The sequence below is a fragment of the Pimephales promelas genome, chromosome 18 (genome assembly GCF_988280905.1).
Source record: "Pimephales promelas chromosome 18, fPimPro1.hap1.1, whole genome shotgun sequence".
In the NCBI taxonomy this organism is placed as follows: domain Eukaryota; kingdom Metazoa; phylum Chordata; class Actinopteri; order Cypriniformes; family Leuciscidae; genus Pimephales; species Pimephales promelas.
In genome coordinates, this window is record NC_142786.1 from 28,347,294 (window position 1) to 28,367,948 (window position 20,655).

General features: G+C 38.9%; 2 protein-coding genes across 6 annotated transcripts in view; both read left to right on the forward strand.

Moving 5' to 3' along the window:
• Nucleotides 1-511: 511 nt before the first annotated feature.
• myclb (MYCL proto-oncogene, bHLH transcription factor b) lies at nt 512-5,156 on the forward strand. The gene is made up of 3 exons (XM_039680942.2): nt 512-872; nt 1,377-1,969; nt 2,973-5,156. The coding sequence occupies exons 2-3, from the start codon at nt 1,402-1,404 to the stop codon at nt 3,617-3,619; spliced, it is 1,215 nt and encodes a 404-aa protein (XP_039536876.1). The 5' UTR covers nt 512-872; nt 1,377-1,401; the 3' UTR covers nt 3,620-5,156.
• Nucleotides 5,157-7,580: 2,424 nt separating this feature from the next.
• The window catches only part of trit1 (tRNA isopentenyltransferase 1), a 41,190-nt gene continuing 28,115 nt past the window's right edge, over nt 7,581-20,655 (forward strand). For 4 of the 5 annotated variants that reach the window (XM_089123332.1, XM_089123333.1, XM_089123334.1 and 1 more), the window contains exon 1: nt 7,581-7,810. In XM_089123332.1, coding sequence (XP_088979458.1) covers nt 7,664-7,810 — 147 coding nt within the window. In that variant the 5' untranslated portion in view covers nt 7,581-7,663. The remainder of the gene's footprint in view (nt 7,811-20,655) is intronic. The other variant, XM_039680954.2, reaches the window with a different exon arrangement.

A 20,655-nucleotide genomic window follows, 5' to 3' on the forward strand; every position in this document is an offset into this window, starting at 1 on the left:
GCATGTAAATGTATCTGGTTTTAAGGATGTTTCAGTACATATATACATGATCCATTATATCACACACTAAACAAACATAATGCAGTTAAATGAATCAACTGAAATCTGAATCAAATCTCTCAATCTGAACAATTAATGCCGCTACAATCAAATCCACCTCAAATACAAGCAGAATGTTCAAGATATTACAACAGAATAATCTACATTTTGAAAAACTTGATTTCTAGTCAAAGTATGTGGAATGTTTGTATGAGTCCTGTTTAATTTCTCATAGTTAAAATGCATTTTTATATTTCATTCTTTCATATATCAATTCGTTGTAGAACTGAAATACAGAATAGAATTTAAAAGTCTCTCAAATCTGAAACAGCAATGTCTATTATATGACTTTTTTTTCTCAATCAACATCTGAATTTACCTAGAGGTCCCTGTCGCTTTAATGGGCGTGGTTAAAGGCCATACTACCCGCCCTATATGCAAATCCACCCACTACTTTGGCTGGGTAATATAGTGCGGTACTCGTTTCAGGTGTCCATACTAGTGAGCGAAAGCCGCGGCTAGAGAAGGGTTCACACATCGCTATAAAGGGAGCAGACTCAGAGAGAAGCGAAGTTTACATGAATAGGCGGACCGCAAATGAGCAAACATCCTCGCAACTTAACTTATAAACTACAGCCGGATAATACAAAACCCACGCCTGGAAAACGAACACAAGACAGGATTATTCAACACACCGCTTACGACGCTTTCCTAACTTGTTGACATGAAAGGCTTTTTTGCAAAACATTTGTCTGGAGCTCACCGGTGAACTGCAACACCTATTTTCGTGTCTCAAATGACATGCAATACTGACTCTCGGCTCCTGTATTACGGTAAGTGGTTGCCTAATTTATGTGGGTTATCTTAATCGTTTTTGAGAAAAAAAGTAAGGCATTTTGCTGACGAATAGAGCAACTGTTGATGACAGTATACACTCGTAGTAGTATATGCACTTACATGAAGCATTACATCGTTGTGTTATGTAACAGAACACACGTTATGTGTTGCGAAACTTCAAGTTTGGTAACGTAAAGCAGATGCATGGAGACCATACTTTATAGTCTTTTTTTTTTGACTGCTTGACTTATTTAAAATTTTATATATTTTTTTTATAATACATTTGCATATATTAAAAACGAATGCATGCTATATTATTTAGAATCATTTATTTATATTAATATATTAAATACTTGCAAGATAAAAAAAACAACGATAAACTGTAATTATTATGTACTAGAAGCTCATTGAAAATAAAACAAAGAGCTTTAAGTTAATTATCTCTCACAGAGCACCATAAAGATCGATGTTTTTAAAATCGGATCAATTGTGGTTTTCAGATCTTGATCTCTAAAGAGGACACCAATGCCAGGAATCACCGCAAACGCATCGCGAAATAAAAAGTGGGAGATGGAGGAAAACGACCAATATCAACACTACTTCTACGACGACCACAACTTGGACGAGGACTTTTTCAAATCAACCGCACCAAGCGAAGACATTTGGAAGAAATTCGAGCTCGTGCCAACCCCGCCCATGTCGCCTGTCAGGATACTGGAAGGTACCGGTCCATCTCCAGGGGACAGATTAGAGTGGGTGTCCCAGTTTTTGGGGCAGGACGACGAGCAGGAGGGACACTGCAAACTCAACGCGAAGGAGACTCTGGAGAACTTGAGCTCCATCATTATTCAGGACTGTATGTGGAGCAGTTTCTCCGCCACCCAGCAGCTGGAGAAAGTTGTCAGCGAGCGTTTGTCCTGCTCGGCTCAGTCGAAACTCTCCAGCAAAGCGCAGTGCGTCCCAGTGGACGCTCCTGTTCTCAACAGCTTCGCGACAGATTGCGTGGATCCAGCAGCTGTCCTTACTTTCCCCCTGACCAGCAGCTGCAAGAAACAGGTGTCGTCCGGGTCGGAATCTCGCACCGACTCCTCGGGTAAGCACCAAAACTCACTTATTTGCTTAACCGTGTAGACCTTGAAGTGTAGGCTATGTGTAAATTTGAAGCTGTGTTGACACCTGACAGATGTCGATATCACTCTGTGCAGTTGTTTACTTAGATTTATGCACCAAACTATACCAAAACCTGACATTGCCTAGCTGAATAGAAAAGTTACATTGGTGCCATGGGAGTTAGGTTGGCATTTCACCTTGAATTCTACTTAATATATGTGGAATGTAAAAGTGTGTTGTGCTTCCACATTCCCCTAGTGAAACAAAAGGAGACATTGTTTTACTTGTGGCTGGTGCCTACTAGTTCATGATCAGCAATAATAAGGGTACTTGAATCCTAAAGTGGTCAGGGTCACTCAATTGTTCATGAATGAACAGTGAAGCTGACAGTAGAGATGTAGCCTAGTTGATTCTTTAAAGGCTTAAATTTCACCCAAAATAGAAAAATAGGTATAATTTACTCATGTCAGTCATTGTGAAACTTTATTCTTATTTTGAAGAATGTTTTCACCATACAGTGAAAGTCAATGGTGTCCAAACCAACATTAGACCCCAACATTGACTTTCGTTGTATGGACCAAAAAACATTTTTGGATTATTATTCCTTTTAATAGTGAATTTCTGATTTTGCAACAAAAACATTTGGCTTTGTGCTCAATAACTGAAGTAATTGCGTAGTGAAATCGGAGTAGATGGAACTCAGAACAGATGCTTCTCTTATCAAAATACACATCAGAGGTGACTCCAAGTTCATTATTGCATATCAAAGCCTTGTTTACTTTCCTCTTGCCGAAAGTAGGGAACTAATAGAAACGATACTCATTTTGTAGTTTAATGACCCATAGATCTTCCATTCTGAAGTACTAGAATTGGTGGATGGATGGTCAATTTGAACAAAGGCTGCAAAAGAGCACATGATCCATCTACAATGGATGCAAAACCAGACATATGTAAACTGAAGTATTTTTTTTCTGTTGTTCCTTCAGATGATGAAGAGATCGACGTTGTAACGGTGGAACATAAGCAGAACAAGTCGCGCTTGGTGAACGCCCGCAAACCGGTGACCATTACTGTTCATGCAGACCCTTATGACCCTTGCATGAAGCGTTTCCACATCTCCATTCACCAGCAACAGCACAACTATGCTGCCCGCTCGCCCGACAGTTATCCTGAAGAGGAGCCGCCTCGCAAGAAGATCAGGCAAGAGACCTTGCAGCCACGAATGAGTTCCCCACCCCAGACCCCTGAAAGAAACCACCCCCTACCTTCCCCCCCAGTCCCCGCCCAATCCCAGACTGTGTCCGCTTCTCCAACGCACTCATCCTACCACTTCAAATCCCAACCATCCAGCCCTCAGAGTTCAGACTGTGAGGACACGGACAAACGTAAGACGCACAACTACTTGGAGCGGAAGAGACGCAATGACCTACGCTCGCGCTTTCTCGCCTTACGGGATGAAATCCCAGGCCTTGCTGACTGTCCAAAGACACCCAAAGTTGTGATCTTGACCAAGGCCACGGAATACCTGCGAACGCTGCATGTCGGCGACAAACATAAGGCCCAGGAGAAGAAGCAGTTGAAAAGCAGGCAACAGCAGTTACTACGGAGACTCGCTGAACTGAAACGTGCATAAACCTTCATAGTCCAGCCTTGATTTCAATAGGAACTTTGTAGAGCTGTGTGTGTTTTCTTTTTTTTTGTTGTTGTTTTTTTCCAAGTTCCACGTTGGGATATTTAATGGAATGGACACTATTTTGAGATTAGTTCTTCAGTTTTCGTTCTTTGCACATTTGCCTTCGCAACTGGGGGAGGGGGACGTACTTGTGGAAACTGCGGTACTGGTGTTCTCAAGTGGACCCTAATAAGTTTCAAACAATTTTCCCAAAGAGGGTCATTATTTCTGACATTTTCATTAGAAATGTACCGATTTAGACCCTGAATGTGTGTTCTCTTAAATTTTCTCGCAAAAGCTAAAGTATTTTGGCGGGGAAGTATTATTTAATTGAATTAGCATGCCAAATTAGGCGTTATTTGAAATGTAGCAATTTATATGCACGTGTAATTGATCTCCTAAACCGTCAAGGTTTTTTTTTGTTTTGTGGCAGAATCTAGAATTCATCTGGTTTAAGATATTTAAGTGTCTTTGATCCGTGTAACTTCTCCGTTAATAGGGTTTTTGTTACCTAAATTAACCTAAATTTTAGGAGAGCTGTGTGCCACCATTGCCACATGATGACAGTGTAAGTTTAACAGACAGGAAGTTGCATCACTGTTACTTTTGTTATATTGAGTTTGTTCCTTTTGTTATTGTATATATTTTTCTTATCTTGAACATTCAGGACAGTGTCCAGCACAGCCTTTCAGTGTATATAAACTGTGGCAAATTCTTTGGACGTATGTATATAATAGTAGTGATGTACAGGACATTGTGTTTCGACCCTGAAAATCAGCACTGTTAATAGACTTTATTTTCTATTTTTCTGTCATTTGTCCTAAACCTTGGTTGGCCCACCTGCCTTCCCTAGAGTATCTCAAAGTTTCTATTTTTGTTAAGAAAAGTTTTTAAAAAATTCAAAAAGTTAAATAAAACAACACTATCAACATTTCATTTTCATCACTAGCCACTTTATGCTGTTTTCACTGCCTGTTCCCTTGCGTTCTGAAATTTCTTTGGCTTAATATCGCTCTTGTGGCAGAAAGAGAATGCTGAAAGAATTTTGTACTAATTATATTTTCTTACAGAATTGATTGTATCATTATTTGATTTCTATTTAAATATAAAGTTGTACTGGTGGCATATGCTTGCTTATCTCCCAATATGACCATCAGAAATTTATGCACACTGTTATTCATGCCTAAGAATGTTAACGGTCATGTGTTCACAGCAATCATTGTGACTTATTGTGACTTATGTTTGTTCGTTCTGCTTTGAAATTGTATGGCAAAAAGGGTAAATTACTATGAGAAATTGACAGTACTTGATAACCAGGGTGCATATGCCACCAGGATTTGTTTTTGTTTTGTTTTTCTCTTTTGCCCCTTGTCATCAGGTGTCATACTGGGAAAAGAATGGCAACAGCATTGTTTAAGCACTTTGTGTTCTGTACCTCATAAGCTTATATACATAAACTCAAAATTGGGTAAACAATAAATAAATTCAGTTCAAATCACTTCAGCATGTTTGTCTTTCTTTGTTGAATTTAACTCAAAGTAACTGATTTTTAGATTTGGTTACATACACAAATGACCCAGAAGCCAAAAAATAAATAAAATGTGTGAAAGTTATTCCACAAATGAAGATTCCATCATCATTTACGCATCCTGGGATAAGTTGCGCATAAACATAGCAGCTATGTAAAGGTCTTAAGAACTAGTCTGACCAACTAGCAATTAATTAGGGCTAATTAGTCTTCGTTTTCTGATTCAAATTAGACCATTCTACCCTTTTATGTAACAAAAAAGTTATGAAAAGTCTTAAAGAAAAAAAAATGAGATGACTAACTCGTAAGATTAGTCTAAGAAGTTTATGCAACCGGCCCCAGATTGTTCCAAATGTGTATGACTTGAACAGAACTTGAGATGCCAGTGACCATTCCATCAAAAGGGTTAGTTCACCCAAAAACCATCCTATAATTCACTCACCCTCAAGCCATCCCAGGTTTCAGTCGAACTCATTCGGACAGGTATCATGGCTCTTCCAAGTTTTATAGTGGAATTGAATAGTGAGTTTTTTTGAAGCTCCAAAAAGCGCATCCATCAATCTTAAAATTAATCCATACAACTCCAGTGGGTAAATAAAGGCCTTCTGAAGCGAAGCAATGGGTTTGTGGGGGAAGAAAAACTATATTTCTCCCACAGGATATCTGCCATAAGGGTGACCTCTGACCCGATGTTTGGCGTAGGACGTATGACCCATGACATAGGCGTAGCGTAATCTGAGATGAGAATTGATGAATGCGGAAGCGCAGAGGAAAGAGGAAAACATCATTTGTCGGGTCAGAGGTCCCTTTCTGCAGGAACTCGACTCACTCATGAACGGGCGTATGGCTGTTTACGGAAGCTAGCGATTATAGTTTTAAATACATATTTTTTCTTACAGTGCTTTGGTTAAGAAGGCATTTATTAACCAACTGGAGCCGTATGGATTACTTTTATGATGGATGGATGCACTTTCTGGAGCTTCAAAAACTCAGGCTCAATTCACTCCCATTATAAAGCTTGGAAGAGCCAGGATGTTTTTTAAAATAACTTTGACTGTGTTCGACTGAAAGTAGAAAGTCAAATCCACCTAGGATGGCTTGAGGGTGAGTTAATTGTGGGATCATTTAAAATTGGGTGAACTATTCCTTTAATTGTATGAAAAAGATGCAATAAAAGTGAATAGTGACTGTGACTAAAGTCATACAGGCTTGGAACAGTATCGCCGTGAGTAAACGATGACGTCTGTTATGAATTATCACATTAAGCTGATCTCAAGACATCTTGATCTTCTGACAGCTCTTAAAGGGATAGTTCACCCAAAAATGTTATCATTTACTCAACCTCAAGTTCTTCCAAATCTGAATACATTTTTTTGTTCTGCTGAACACTGGGGTAGATATTTTGAATTAAGTCTGTAACCAGACCGCTCTGGGGCACCATTGACTTCCATAGTAGGAAAAAAATGTCCCAACGGTGCCCCAGAATTGTTCAATTTCCAGCATTCTTGAAAATATCTTCTCTAGTGTTCAACAGAACAAAGAAATGTATACAGGCTTGGAACAACCTGAGGGTGAGTAAATTATGGCAGAATTGTATTTTTTTGGGTAACCTATCCCTTAATATCGAGACACTAGACTAGAGGAGCATTGGTTATTAAAATATGCCATAACTTATGTTTACAATATTATATATTGTACATAGACACTGTCTTGCAAGAAACTTGCTGACTTGTCTGATATTAAAGTATTATATCATATCATCATATCATATTGGCTCAGAAATGCCAGAAAAAAGGGCAAGATTTTACTATATGTGACAAAAGAGATATGCTACTCCATCAACACCTATGAGTGTGTGAAGTCGATTCGATCGTTTCATTAGCGAGAGCCGCTTTTAGTTGACACGTCGTAATGGTAACGATCATCATCTCTTTTCCTTGGCCCAGAACGCTCAGTTGCCATGGAGACGGAAGAGAGCTATTCATACCCGTGTTCTTCCGGAAGGCGCGCGAGTTGACCTGTTAAAGTCAACAAAGCTGCAAATTAAACGGTAAAAATTACACCAACCCATCATTATATAAGTGATAATGTGAGTGAAAACTCAAGGCTGTCATTACTGCAATGAAGGCAAAGGATACTGATGATAGGTTCACTATATTACTATGGTATTTGCTACTGAGTGAGTTTTCTCTGAATGATGGAAATCTGTAGGCTATCTTTTCTCAACTTGATTCCTCCATGTTTGGAATAGTCCTATTTTATTGTCAATTTATCAAGATTCCTGTTTTTATTTTACTTTTTGTTTGACTATAAGAACTTTTGTCCTATCTCTGAATGAAACACTATTTCCTTCCCCGAATCCTTCAATCTCGTTCCTATGGAAACAGTTTTAGTTGCTTGGATACAGTTCCCTCCTCCGAGGCGAAGTCAACGCACATGCTCAGATCATTCCTCAGCCCTCCTGAGAGGCTCCTGTCATGGCGGCCGCCACGCGTGTACTCAAGAAAGGCATCGCTCCGTCTTTAGTGGTGATTTTAGGAGCCACTGGAACAGGCAAATCCAAACTGGCTATCGAGATCGGGAAAAGGTTGAATGGAGAAATTATAAGCGCTGATTCCATGCAGGTAAGTCGAGCGATATGCTGCATCATCTGTCAAACGGGGAAGCACGTGAAAGGGCATTGCAATTAACAAATGACAGTTCGTTTTAAAACAGCAGGGCTAACGTTAAATTAAACCGTTAATGCTTTATAAAGGAACAGCGTCATTTGTCAAAGCTTTTATACTAACGACCCGTTAGTTTTTATAATGCGTTGAGCCATAACCACATCAGCAGGCCAAAAGCATTTGGACTGCCGAAATATTTATTACAGGCTTATAATTACCTTTCTTCTCGAAAATAGATTATAGCAAACGTTGTGTGAATGGTTTGCATAGCGCATTGTTAACGTTTGAGGATTTAGAGTTATTTTATTTCCTCGTGCCCATCACTGGTCGCCATTTTTGACAATGCTCCACGCGCTCATAATTTATTAATTTGTCATAAAGTCGTGTATATTGATCCACCACCACCACTATTTTGACAAATAACATATAGCCTGATAACTGGTTTCTTATTTCGGGTGATTTGTTAATTTGCCAAATGCATAGATAATCTAAAGGTGGCATTGCTCAGTTTTCTTCTCTGTTTGAATGGGTCTCACTAAACGTTAGTGACATTTTGAACACTACTAGTAAGTCAATCATTTGTTTGGTTATGTTTGAATAATTTTGATCAAAGCAGTAGAAATCTTTTGCATGAGCTCAATAGGTCATGTATGACCGGTCCTCCCTCCTGTCCACTATCTGATACCAAACGTTTGTATCCAAACCAAAGTACATCAAGGAGAAAGCTGTCCATTTGCATTACTAAGAATCCTAATTGCATTCACGCCACTGGCGCATATATATATATATAATGTTTGGTACGGTTCACATAACCCACGGTTCGTTTTGTATCACGGTTTTAGGGTCACGGTTTTCGGTTCTGTGCGGTTTTTGTTATTTTTAATTTTTATCTTTAACACTCCAGAAATGTACTTAAACATATATATCTTAATTATTCACAGTTTACGATACAGTATAGTAAAATAATGTTATATTATGCAGTCATGCACAAACTGAATTTAACTTGACTTTAAGTATATTGCGACCATCTCCGAGGAAAGCTAGGTGAGATTTTGATACAGGAAGAGAAGACATTGACATTGGCAAAAAAAGTAGAATGTGTAATGTACCACTATATCTACAGGTACGTATTTGCATTTTTAGCACACACAAGATTGAAATTAACTTGCATTTATCCAACTGCCAACTTGAGTGTAGCTCTTACAAAAAAAATTATCTTTTAAAAGAAAAAGAGAGGAACTCTTAAAACTCTATCTTTTAAATAAGTCAAAATACATGACCCATAATTGCCTATATTTATTAGCAATAGCAAATTCCATAATCATAAAGTGAAACAAGTTCAACCTCAACACAAAAACAATGCTTCTGTTCCCTGAGAGTGAGGATAAAGTGCAGCATTTGGAAACATATGACTCGTATATGAGTTCTTATCTAAACTTAAAGTGCCACTGTAGCTATATATTTAAATATCATAACATGAAATCCAAAATATTCCCACACACCGCGCGTCCTCCAACTCCCGTATCTCTCCCACTTGCCACTTCTACGCGTGACGTGACCTGCAGCACTCCATACTCCACTTTTACTGGCTTGTTCTACTTAAAACCAGTTCTGCAGAGGCCGATCGGTTTATGACATCAAAGTACCGCGAGAGTGATTGAAAAGCATACGGAGTCGTCACTCTCGCTGTATTTTGATGTCATTCATCGATCGCTCTGTGCAGCAACATGCACTACCGGTTCAAGTCGAACAAACCTCGTATGCAAAAGTTGACAGTTCGTTTTGGCGTGGACATACACGTGGATAGCTCACTTGACTTGAAAGTGGCATGTATGTTTATGCAAAGTAATGATGCCATGTTGCACGAGGCTACATTGTGCATGCACCGAACCGTAAGACGCACACTCCAAACGGTTTGGATGTTTCTTCATGTACCGTGCCACCCCTAATATATGTATTATAACTTTTGGTGTGTCACCCGTGAAACAGCATTCTAAAAAGACGGCACTTAAGTTAAAAAAAAAAGAGTCTTGTCTAATAACTTTGCTTTTTTTTCCCATTCCACTGTGTCTTGTTTTTTTTTCAATGCAATTACACATTTTGGAACAGCCGCTTAAGACTAGCGATGTGTTCTACGTTCCTAAAGCGAATCACACGAGACCGTTTAGTCAGGTGCGCCATCATATGGTTGGATCGTCTTAACTGTTATCATTGCTATATTGTAAACATGTCTAAATGTAACATTTGCTAACATTCTTATTCAAAACCATGATTTCTTGATATAAAAATAAGATTTTGGCAAAACGTTAAGTTTTAAGAAAATGTGGGAAAAACTTGCCCAGCCCTTTTTTTTTTTTTTTTTTGCAGTGAAATAGAGAGCCTAAGTCCCACCCCTTCTGGTCGACCACCATGGGACCTTATTTCTGAAAAATATTGTATGGTAGTCAATGCCGATAGACAACAAATATTTTGATCTCGTTTGAATTGTGCCCTGAATTGCACATATGATGTTTGTCAATTTAAAAGATACATTTTAAAGTAAAGAAAGTCGCAGTTTGATGTAAAACCGTTGAGGTATAATACTGTGAAAATACGTAATTACAAAGACTACAAACCCCAAAGGCACACATTTTCTCTCAATGAATGAAGCTAACTTTGCTGATGCTAATGTCTGTCATTGTTTCTATAGTCTTACGTTATAATCGTAACGTTACGCCGTCATGCCTGAGTGTTTTGTACCAGGCTGTACACACACGAGCAGCGGATCTCACTCGTTGTTTCGCTTCCCGGGAGATGTAGTTCATTGATCGATTTTCACATACAACTAAAAGTTACTCTTCTGTTTTATGACAAACGGCGACGTTTTCGACTTTCAGAATTATCTTTTAAATTGACAAACATCATATGTGTAATTCAGGGCACAGGTCAGACGGAACGGTCTCTCGCCATTGACTGTATACATATTTTTTCCGAAATAAGGTCCCATGAGCCAGAAGCGGAGGGGTGGGACTTAGGCTCTCTATGATGAATTATGAAGTATCGCAAAAGTGACATTTTGATTTTGAGTTGTGTTCCGCAATTGTGGAATTGCAAAATAAAAGTTTTTTGCTAGGACTCATTACTCCATCAGTCAGACCTGAACATTACAGTGGCTTAGTTCGCAGTGTAAGTAGAAGCTCATTGCTCAATGCCAGACCGTTAAATCATCAGTACAAGGGAGAATCTGTATGCTTATTAGTTACTTTTTGTAACTTATGTGACCGCCCAGGCATGCATTACTTACTCACTTTAGCCTTACAAATGCATTTTCATTTAATCTGATTCATCTAGTTACCTTAGTGCCTACGGTGTTCTTGCAAATATTGAAGAATTTGATTATAGCTTTACTGCGTCATTCTCAACTTTTATGGATTTCAAGAACCCGATTATCCAGCTTTTTGCAGCTATGATCAGGTAAATAGCTGAGGTTCTGCATCCTCCACGAAGTCTGTGTCAGTAATAGATGAAAAGCCTTTGTCTGTATGGACTCCCTGGAAACCATGCCTGGGAACTCGGGGTGGGCTTAGTGAAGGTTTGGTACTGCATTTGCATATAGGCCTGTTTATTATTCTCAGTAGAAAGGGACTTTTCTCCTTTTGAATTTGGGTCATTTTAATCATACATTAAAGCCTCATTCAGGATGTGGAAATTTGGCCCATTCCCAAAAATGAATTGGGTGGAGTTCACATATTTTATTGGTGGATTTTTTTTTGGGACATTTGATTAGATTTCACTTTTCTAACTTTATTTAGTGTGTAATGTTACTTTTTTTTTAGCAAAACTGGATCTGCAAAGTTATAATGCTCAGTTCAAAGCAAAGGAAGATATTTGAGATCGACACTCAATCAATACCAATAACTTCCAAAGGATCCCAATTCTAGGAAATTGAACCCCCCCCCCAACAATATGAATGTCTCAGCAGTGCATTATTTGTTTGTATTCGGTGCATTTCATTATGTATTATTTGGTAATTCAGTCATAGTTTCGACGCAGGCTTTGCAAACAGACTTTTACGGTATGGATCTGCCAGCAACGGCACAAACATGCAAGTAACCGTGTTTATTCCAATGCCTGATCTGTGATCAGTGATATCTGATGTGTAAGTCAGAAATATTCAGACAGATAATCTTTCTCTCAAAATCGGTCAATACTGTTTATGTATGAGTAAATCAAGCTAGTGACTGCACGATCAACTTCCCATCATTTCTCTTAGTAGGATGAAAATTATCTTGTATTTAGAAAGCTATCAAAGAACGATCCCTTTCCAATCGCCCAAGCTGTTAATCACATAGCGCGAGCTGATCTGAACACTTGCAAAAAGTTTTTTTTGTTCTCAGGTGGATTTTTTGTAATGTTGTATTAAGAAGACAAAATTAAGGCCAAATGGCCATACCATTGTATTCAAAGTTTTACAGTAAATTGATTTAACTGTATTGTTGGCACTGGCACTTATGAACACTAAATGGGTAAAAATTGCAATAAATAGGCTTAGTTTTGGAGCCAAATGTTGAAGTTGGAAATTAATACCTCTATTTTTTTTTAAAAGAAATAAGCCAGACGATTGATCATTTTACAACCATTTTCGTTATACTTTATTTGTTTTGGTTGTTTAAAAACACACAAAAACAAATTATCCGATTAATCGATCAATTAGGTGCTAGATTAACCGATTACAAAAAGAATCGATAGCTGCAGCCCTAAACAAAACAAATGAACCAGAAAAGATTTTGATGTGAAAGAAGGCGGAGCCTCTGTGCACACCTATCTATTACGCAATTGTCGTGGGCCAATGGTGTTTACCAGTCATCGCTTTGGCTTGGCAATCTGTTTTGAACTCCACACACAGTTTTTTATATTTTTTTATGATGTTACATCAGTTAGTTCTTAAATTTCGCTTGAAGTATATCGGGACCTTTAGTGCGGATTGAGCCATTCTGAGAGTCTGAAAACAATGAATCATGAACAGATAAAAGAACACCGTTTCGCACTCTGAAACATAAATCGCATATATTTAATAAAATTGCAGCCTTGTTCGATTTCAGCTTCATTTTGATAAATCGTGCAGTCCTGGGTTTGGCCGTGGACTCTTGACTTAGCATCTATTCACAATACTCTACGACAATCACAATACCTTAGCAACCACATAGCAACTTTTGCAAAGGCAAGCAAACGTTATATTCCATAGAAAACGTGAAACTAGTTGTCCTTCTCTCATCCTTGCGGATGTATTGCTCTATTGAGAGTGGCATGGGTGTCACCTGGTGCAGTTAATTGGGTTACGCTAATAAAATTCCTCCCCTTGTGCTGCAGTGCAGTGGCATACACTCCTCACACACTGAGCAGCAAGCTGGCTCCTTCAAGACCCCTCACTGGTGTAACGCTCCACAAGAGACAAAAAGAGTCAATGAGAGCTTTGGATTGAGCTAGCAGTAGTAAATGTATGCTTTATGTATTTGTATTTAAGTATTGCATTTGTCCATAGATAAATAATGAATGTTTGTGCTTGGGAGAGTTGGGTTTTTTCGTTGAGTTCTGAGCACTGTTGCAGGCTAGATGCTGGGAAGCCGCTATTGACGTGCTGAATTGGTGCCTACATGCCTATTATTCGCAGTAGCTTTCATTGGCCATGCAGCTTACACAGGGCACTATTTACATTTTGAATGGGAGTACTGTACGGAGGGATAGAATGGGACTTAGCCGAGAGAACGACCGATTGTTCATGTGGTCAGGTTTGGATTAAGTATTTGAATAATGGTTTGGTGAAGTCCGGTACCCAAATTCTTTCTGTTGGAGAGAGTAGTGACATGAAAGGTCAAGGGAGGGCAGGGTTCAATGGACCTCGGGTCGACAAACTGCTCATGGGAACCCCGGCTGAGGCATGTTACTGGAGAAAAGTAAGAAGGGATTCACACAAAGTCTTCAAGATCCCAACAGCCTTTTTTAATAGGCCATTCACAAGAGTGAAGGACCAGGAGACTTTAGCGCAAACGGTTATTAATGGACTTTAGTTGGTGTTTGGGCTCACTGATGCGGAACCGATTGTACTACTCTTTGCTGGTGTCAGCTTTTGATCAGTGTGAAAGCAATCCAAAGGGTTTAAGGGTATCATGGTAACATGGATTACACGGAAACGAGACACCCCGGAAAAACCAGTACAAACACCCACGCTGTTGTTTGAGCTACAATGACCTGCTAAATGACTGGAGCCCAGTTATACTGAATGGTAATTAATAACATGGAGTAGCCGTTAAGAATCCATAAAGCAGTGATGCTATTGTCCATTATAGGGTAACATTTCCATAGTCCACTTTAGTCAACTGCATGTCAACTACCAGTCATTTAGAGTATTAGTAGACTCTCTGCTAACACTTTATTTTGATGGTCCCCCATGTAGACTACTGTAGATATTAGGGCTGGGGTAAACGATTATTAACTAAACGATTAGTTGGGCGTTTATTTTATCGATTAGTCGACTAATCTAATGACTAATTGGACGACTAATATAAAGAATATTTTTTCTGCTGCTCAATTAATAAAAAACAATATCTCAAATAAATACTAGCATACTGAATCAAGATACTATAAGCTGGCTAACGTTAGTCTAATATTATGTATTTGAACACCATCATAACTCTACAACCGCCAAAACCGTGTTATTAAAATATTTTTTACAAACATTTTTTATCATAGAGAATGTTTAAATATTAATATCAGCTGAGGAGGGAAACGGAGGCGGAGTTCACCTACTGATCAGAGCGCGTGCTGACACGGAGTTAAAGCCTGGTTTATACTTGACACGTCCGCACGAGCGCGAATGTGCGCACGGCAAAAATGACCCGTTGGCTGCGCAAGACCAGGAAGACTGTGGCTGGCTGTGTGTATGCCTTTTTTTGTAACAACGCGCCCGGCGCCGCGTCCGGGAACGACTTCAAGCCGAATCTTCCCAAACTTGTACGTCTCACCACACCGGCACCCAGTTTGCGCGTCTAAATTGCAATTTTTTTTCTTAAGTTCTTAACTTCTAGTTGTCTTCGTCCTCTATTCTGGAATGTTTCGGTCTCCCACGTGTGTGTGGCAAGCTGTACCGCCGGGAACATGCAAAAAATAAATAAATAAAGAAGCGTCGACGCAAAAATATGACGTCGACGCAATTTTGACGTCGAATCATCGACGTCATCGACGCGCCGCTACAGCACTAGTAGATATGAAACAGACTTTTCAACTAGACGGTATCAGTGTTTGTTACAATAATTCAAATGATCACAGAAGTGCTTGGATAAAAGTTTAATTCAAATTAATGAAATATTCTTTTTTTTTTTTTGGTAGACTGCAGCAATTATCATTTTGTCAGAACCTCTCGTAAATTACATGTTATTGTGTTTAGTTGTCTATTCAGAATTGGGAGAGAATCTCTATTTTATACAAACAAATTGTTATTCTTATTTTATCCAGTTCTTGTCTAGAGGCAAGTGTGTCAATATTACTATTGATTTATTATTTAATATTTTAGTTCAATTTGTTTTAATGAATTTGTTCATTCTTTTTTTTCTATTATTGACAACAGTAGACTAGTCTAATAAATGAAACGCATAACACTTAACAAGTAGGTCATGTTGACTTTTTAATTCTTTTTTTTTTTAAACCATCGTTCTCTTTTGTTACCTTTTCAGTGTCAGTCTAGAGCAAACGTGTGCTCTTTAGCTCTTTTTTTGTTGTAAATGCAGCTTGACTCTGGAGCTTTTACTTTGACCTGATTGCCATTCTCCTATGATAACCAATTTCAACAGACACTCAGCAATGCTTAAGAGTCTTGAAGGCCCATTCACATTCTCAATAACATTTACCTGAACTTTATGTAACCTTATGACATAATGTGAAGACTCTTTCAAAGACCGATTTGCACCGAAGGATTTGCTGCCTCTTTTCCATTCTCTTCCTTTGACTTCCCCCCCATAACAAATGACAGGCCTTGACACATTTGTGCTCTCCTGTTTCACGGGATAACTGTAATTCAAAGAGAATCATTTATCAAGCTGATTTGAATACAGGACGCAGGCTTTTAAAGCATTTGTCTGATTTCTGCTCATTTTCTCAGAGCTCTTTGATAAGGTGTTGCACCTGTTTGTGCACTTGTTCGCACTAACATCACCCTGTGTGGCGGATTAATGGGTCAGGCCTCAAAGCAGACAGAACCTGCTGTCTGAAAACTGCATGGACCGCATTGGAAACCCACAGGGGCATTGCCATGTAGATGTACCCAACAATTATTGCAATCAATCTGCTTTGCAAATGAATGCATTCCCAGAGGTTTAGTCATGTACAGTTGACACCATGTTCCTGATCTGTGAATTGATTGCATTTAATTTTTGCATTAATATTAGAGTAGTTTTTAATGTAATAGTTCACCATGTCATTATAATCATCATTTAAATATCTTTCCCTTTACTTCATAATATCTCTTTTTAGCTTTCGTTTTTATTTCGTAATTTTTTAGCATTTAACAACTTTTTTTCAGTTAGTTGCCAATGCAATATTTAATTAATTTAAAAGGCTCAGATGCGGAGTTGCCCAGTGCCTGTGTGACTCGCCATAGACATTAATGGAGAGAAGTAGCTCCGGCTACAGTGTTCTTCCGCAAGACACGTGCAGTTTATTTATTGACGATCGTAGACGTCACGCGCATTGCACAGTGATGGTGGAACGTGCCAATTACAAATTCACGAATTAAGGCATATAAAAATGAAAATATCTCACGAAACAGCGTGCCCCTTCCTTTGCTTTTCAGCGATTAGATGAGAGTAGTCGCTCGACTGAGGAAAAGGAAATTATTATAAAATGCAGAAGGTAAGGAGTGTGAGATTTCTGAGTTTTGTTACAACTATAAACTTTGATAACGAAAAATCTGTATTAGCTTATTATAATACTCTAATCTTTTAAAATGTAATGCATACATTTGAATGTTTAATGATTTTCAAGGTGCCATCTTGCACATAAAATCAAATCATATTCCATAACAGATGGGGGCAGTATACCTCCAGAAAGTGAGTTGTGCCGCGGCCGCGCGCACTCTCACGTCTTCAAACAACACAAACGAAGCCTGTTTTGCTCTCTCTTTCTCGCACATATTATTCAAATCATTTGACACGATAGTAAAAGGTTGGAAGACCGCAGTTTCACGTGGAGCATTTGGAGATTTTTAGCTTTATATTTAGGTTTAGATTTTTAGGTTTATATCTCGGCAGCACTATAACTTGTCAGTTTTTTAATAACATCATTGCACTTATTTCTTCTCATTCTTTTGATGCGTGTAGCTCATTTTTTGGATATTTTTACCTCAATTATTACATATGGCACCTTTAAAAGATAGATAGATAGATAGATAGATAGATAGATAGACACAGAAGATTATGATTCAAATGTAAATAGTTTTTATATAATTCAAATGTAAAATGCTTAAAATTACAGTTCAAATTACCGTCCAAAATCCTGAAATTTGCCCATGATAATAAATATATTACGGGTATTTATGCTGCAACCCAGAAAGCCTTTACTAGCTTTGGTCCATTAAAACCACTATTCATCAGCATGCATTGATTAATCCCATGGCATGTAGCAAAAAAAAAAAAGGTGCTACCGAATCAAATGCTGGTGCGACCAACTGAGAAACTATTCCTGTAAACATCTGTCAAATGATTTCTAACTTAAGGTCAGATGTAGATGAAAAGAAAAGGGTTAATGTGACCTTTTATGCATTTGAAGGGTTGGGTCCGTTTGTCTGCATTTACTCAGGCGCTAAATGCTTTTGGAAGGAACCATTTCGCCCCTTTTTCCAAACACACTAGCCGCTAAATTCAATTTGAGCTGAATGAATGAAATCCAATTGTGTCAGTCTGTCTGGCCTCGTAGGACTGGCGGCACAGCACATGCCCGCTGTGACGTCTGCATTCATCTTGGTGTCTGAGAAACCTCGCCATTGCTCGATCTGCCTGATAACCAGTTAAACCATCACTCTAGTCTCTCTGAACAGACTGAAGTGAGAAATAGAAGTGATGTCTCTTTTATTCTCCATTGCTCATCTCCTCTGGCACCATGTTCTGTCCCCATGGTAAAGCCTGAAATGGGGTGCGGAAATGGGTTAGTTGTGGGTGGGGTGTTGTGTGTGTGTGGTGCGATTCAGAAAGCCTCCACAAATGATGACTGCATGATAGCGCTAAAGCGAGGAGAAAGAGCTAGATCGTGAATGATTCATTAGCCTGGCTTCACTGAGCCATTCCTGGAGGAGAGAAATAACGATTGGAAAGATGCAGGAGAGTGGGGCAGCGTGAATGACTGCACGGTTAGGGCGTTGCAGCTGTGTCGTGGGAGGTACGGTGCTGGAGAATCTCAGTTTGTAGTTTCCACCCCTGATTCAGAAGCACCAGTCGTCTTTTTATTCTCATCCATCCTCATTGCCATAATTATGTCATGAATTTATTTTAGTGGTGTGCTAATTCCTTTCCTAAGCACTTAAACTAACCGTTTTCATCTAGTAGTAGGGCTGCACGGCATTAGGAAGAATATATCTAAAGATATTTAGTTTTTCTGCAATGAATGATTTGGGTTATTTTGCTACCGAGTGCATCTTTATAGCGCAAAAACTCAAGACAACCAACTCGAACCATAAAGTAGTTTTAAAACTGATTTATAAAGAATTTCTTTCTACTTGATTTTTCTTCTGCCATATTCACACTAGTTTTGGTCAATTCAATATGAATATAAAATAATTATAATTATTATATTGTTTTTTTTGCTAAAGCGTGTATGATTTTAGCCACGATTTGGCTGTCTGAGACACAATCTGAGAATCCTAAAAGACTGCTCTGATCCTGGGCCAAAATCTGAAGCCTTTAATTGCTAGTTTGACATGTTCGCCGACAGCCGTTTAATGACCAAATTTGACCTCAGATAAAATTCTGGCAGTGTTTTGAGGCACAGTCTTGCAGCGTGACTTGTCTTACGACAACCATTAAATCAAAAAAGTGTGTAAGTGTGACTTGCCGATACAGATATTTGCCGACTGATCAGTGGTGCACTCTTGGTGTGAGCGCAAAACCTGCCCGAAGTAAAATTACGCGCAATGCAAGCCCTATTTAACCAGAGCGAGTGAGTGAAACGAGGCAGGTGTGTGTCGCTTCGCCGTTGGACAGAAGAGAGAACGTGCATCTGACGTTATTGCCTGTGCAGCTGACTGCAAAACGTACCATCTCGAAATTGGAAAGACGTGAGACCGATCTGGGCCAATCATATGGAAAATCGGCCAATTCCGGTCCCTGGCCGGTCAGTTCATCTCATTCTCTTTTCAGAAAAGCCATGATCAAAATTAACGCTTGAAATTGTTTTTGTTAGCTTGCCACCATTTCTATCACGCATGTAAATGCTGCTCACAGTGACTGACTGAACACGTCACGGGTGATGATGTGGAACTCCGGACGCAACGGCGCACATTCATATTATATAGACACTATTCTAACTGTCGCAAAGTAATTACTTATTCAAAAGAAGGAACTACTCAGAGATTACAACATTTCGAATGCTTTTGCAAAACCAATTTTTGATTTTCAGTTTGTTGTCTTGACTCATTAATCCATTTTCGACCTGTCGGTCTTGCTTTTGGTTATACTGTCACTCCTCCTCTTCAGTCCTTGTACTCACTGGCCCTTCCCCCTGTATGAATAGTGGGGAGCAGCTGTCTCGTGCGTGGCCTGAGGTGCTGTGTGGTTCAGCCACGGACGGCTGTAATAGCTCAACACTAAAGCCATTGTCTGGGGACTCGTCTGAGTGTTTGCAGTGTGGGTCACTGGATTCACTACACCCTTCTTGCTCATTCACCCCCTTTTCTTTTGCTTTCTGTCTCCCTCTATTTTTTGAATTCTTTCATTCTCACAGAAAGAAAAATTGCCCCCACCCCATCAGCAAACACACACAACCTTGTGACCACTTTATCGGCCGTTTCTTCTTCACTTTTTGATTGCGAGTACTTGGATTCTCACACTATGTTGCAACTGTTACTACCACATAAATGCTGGTATTGTCTTTTTTACAATGTGAAAATGTGGATGTGAAATATGGAGTCCACATTTGTTCCATTCCTGTTTTCACTCCTCTCTTTCATTCCCCCCTCTATGGACCAGTTGTCCTCATTAATAATGAGTTTCAATTAGACACTGGCTCTCTAGAACATGTACACACACACACACAGGCAGCTGCATGGGATTAGATGCCTGCCATTCAAGTCATGGAAGGGCATGTGACCCAACAGCAGGACTTCACCACCACGACATCAACAAGGAAAAGCGAGGCAATCATAACAGCCATTGTAAATAAGAATCATCAATCATCTTAATCAATTAAATCAAACATTTTTCAGCAGAAAAAAGTTAGAAAACTAGTTGGTTAAAATGTGATTCAACCAAAAATTTGGCTAAGAGGAAGTATATTTTGTTGGCCATGTTGTATAGTTGTACAGCTAAATCTTTCAACAGATTTCCAGTGGACAAAAATGCCTCACATTTCTGTTTGTTTGCAAAACACTGTAAATTCTGTCAAATACATTTCTTATATAACCGTCTTCAATATGTTGTCCATTTTAAATCTCTCTCTGCAAGTTTTCTGTGGACAAAATATTGCAGTTTTATCTTTACAATGACAAAAAGGTACATAATAGCACAACACATTGAACAAACTGTGCTTCAATTTGATTCAAACTGTTGTGTGAATCATCTTTC

Coding starts and splice junctions, on each gene's coding strand:
- myclb (XM_039680942.2), top strand. CDS start 1,402: ATGCCAGGAATCACCGCAAACGCATCGCGAAATAAAAAGTGGGAGATG. Junction 1,970..2,972: donor ATCTCGCACCGACTCCTCGG/GTAAGCACCAAA, acceptor TTGTTCCTTCAG/ATGATGAAGAGATCGACGTT.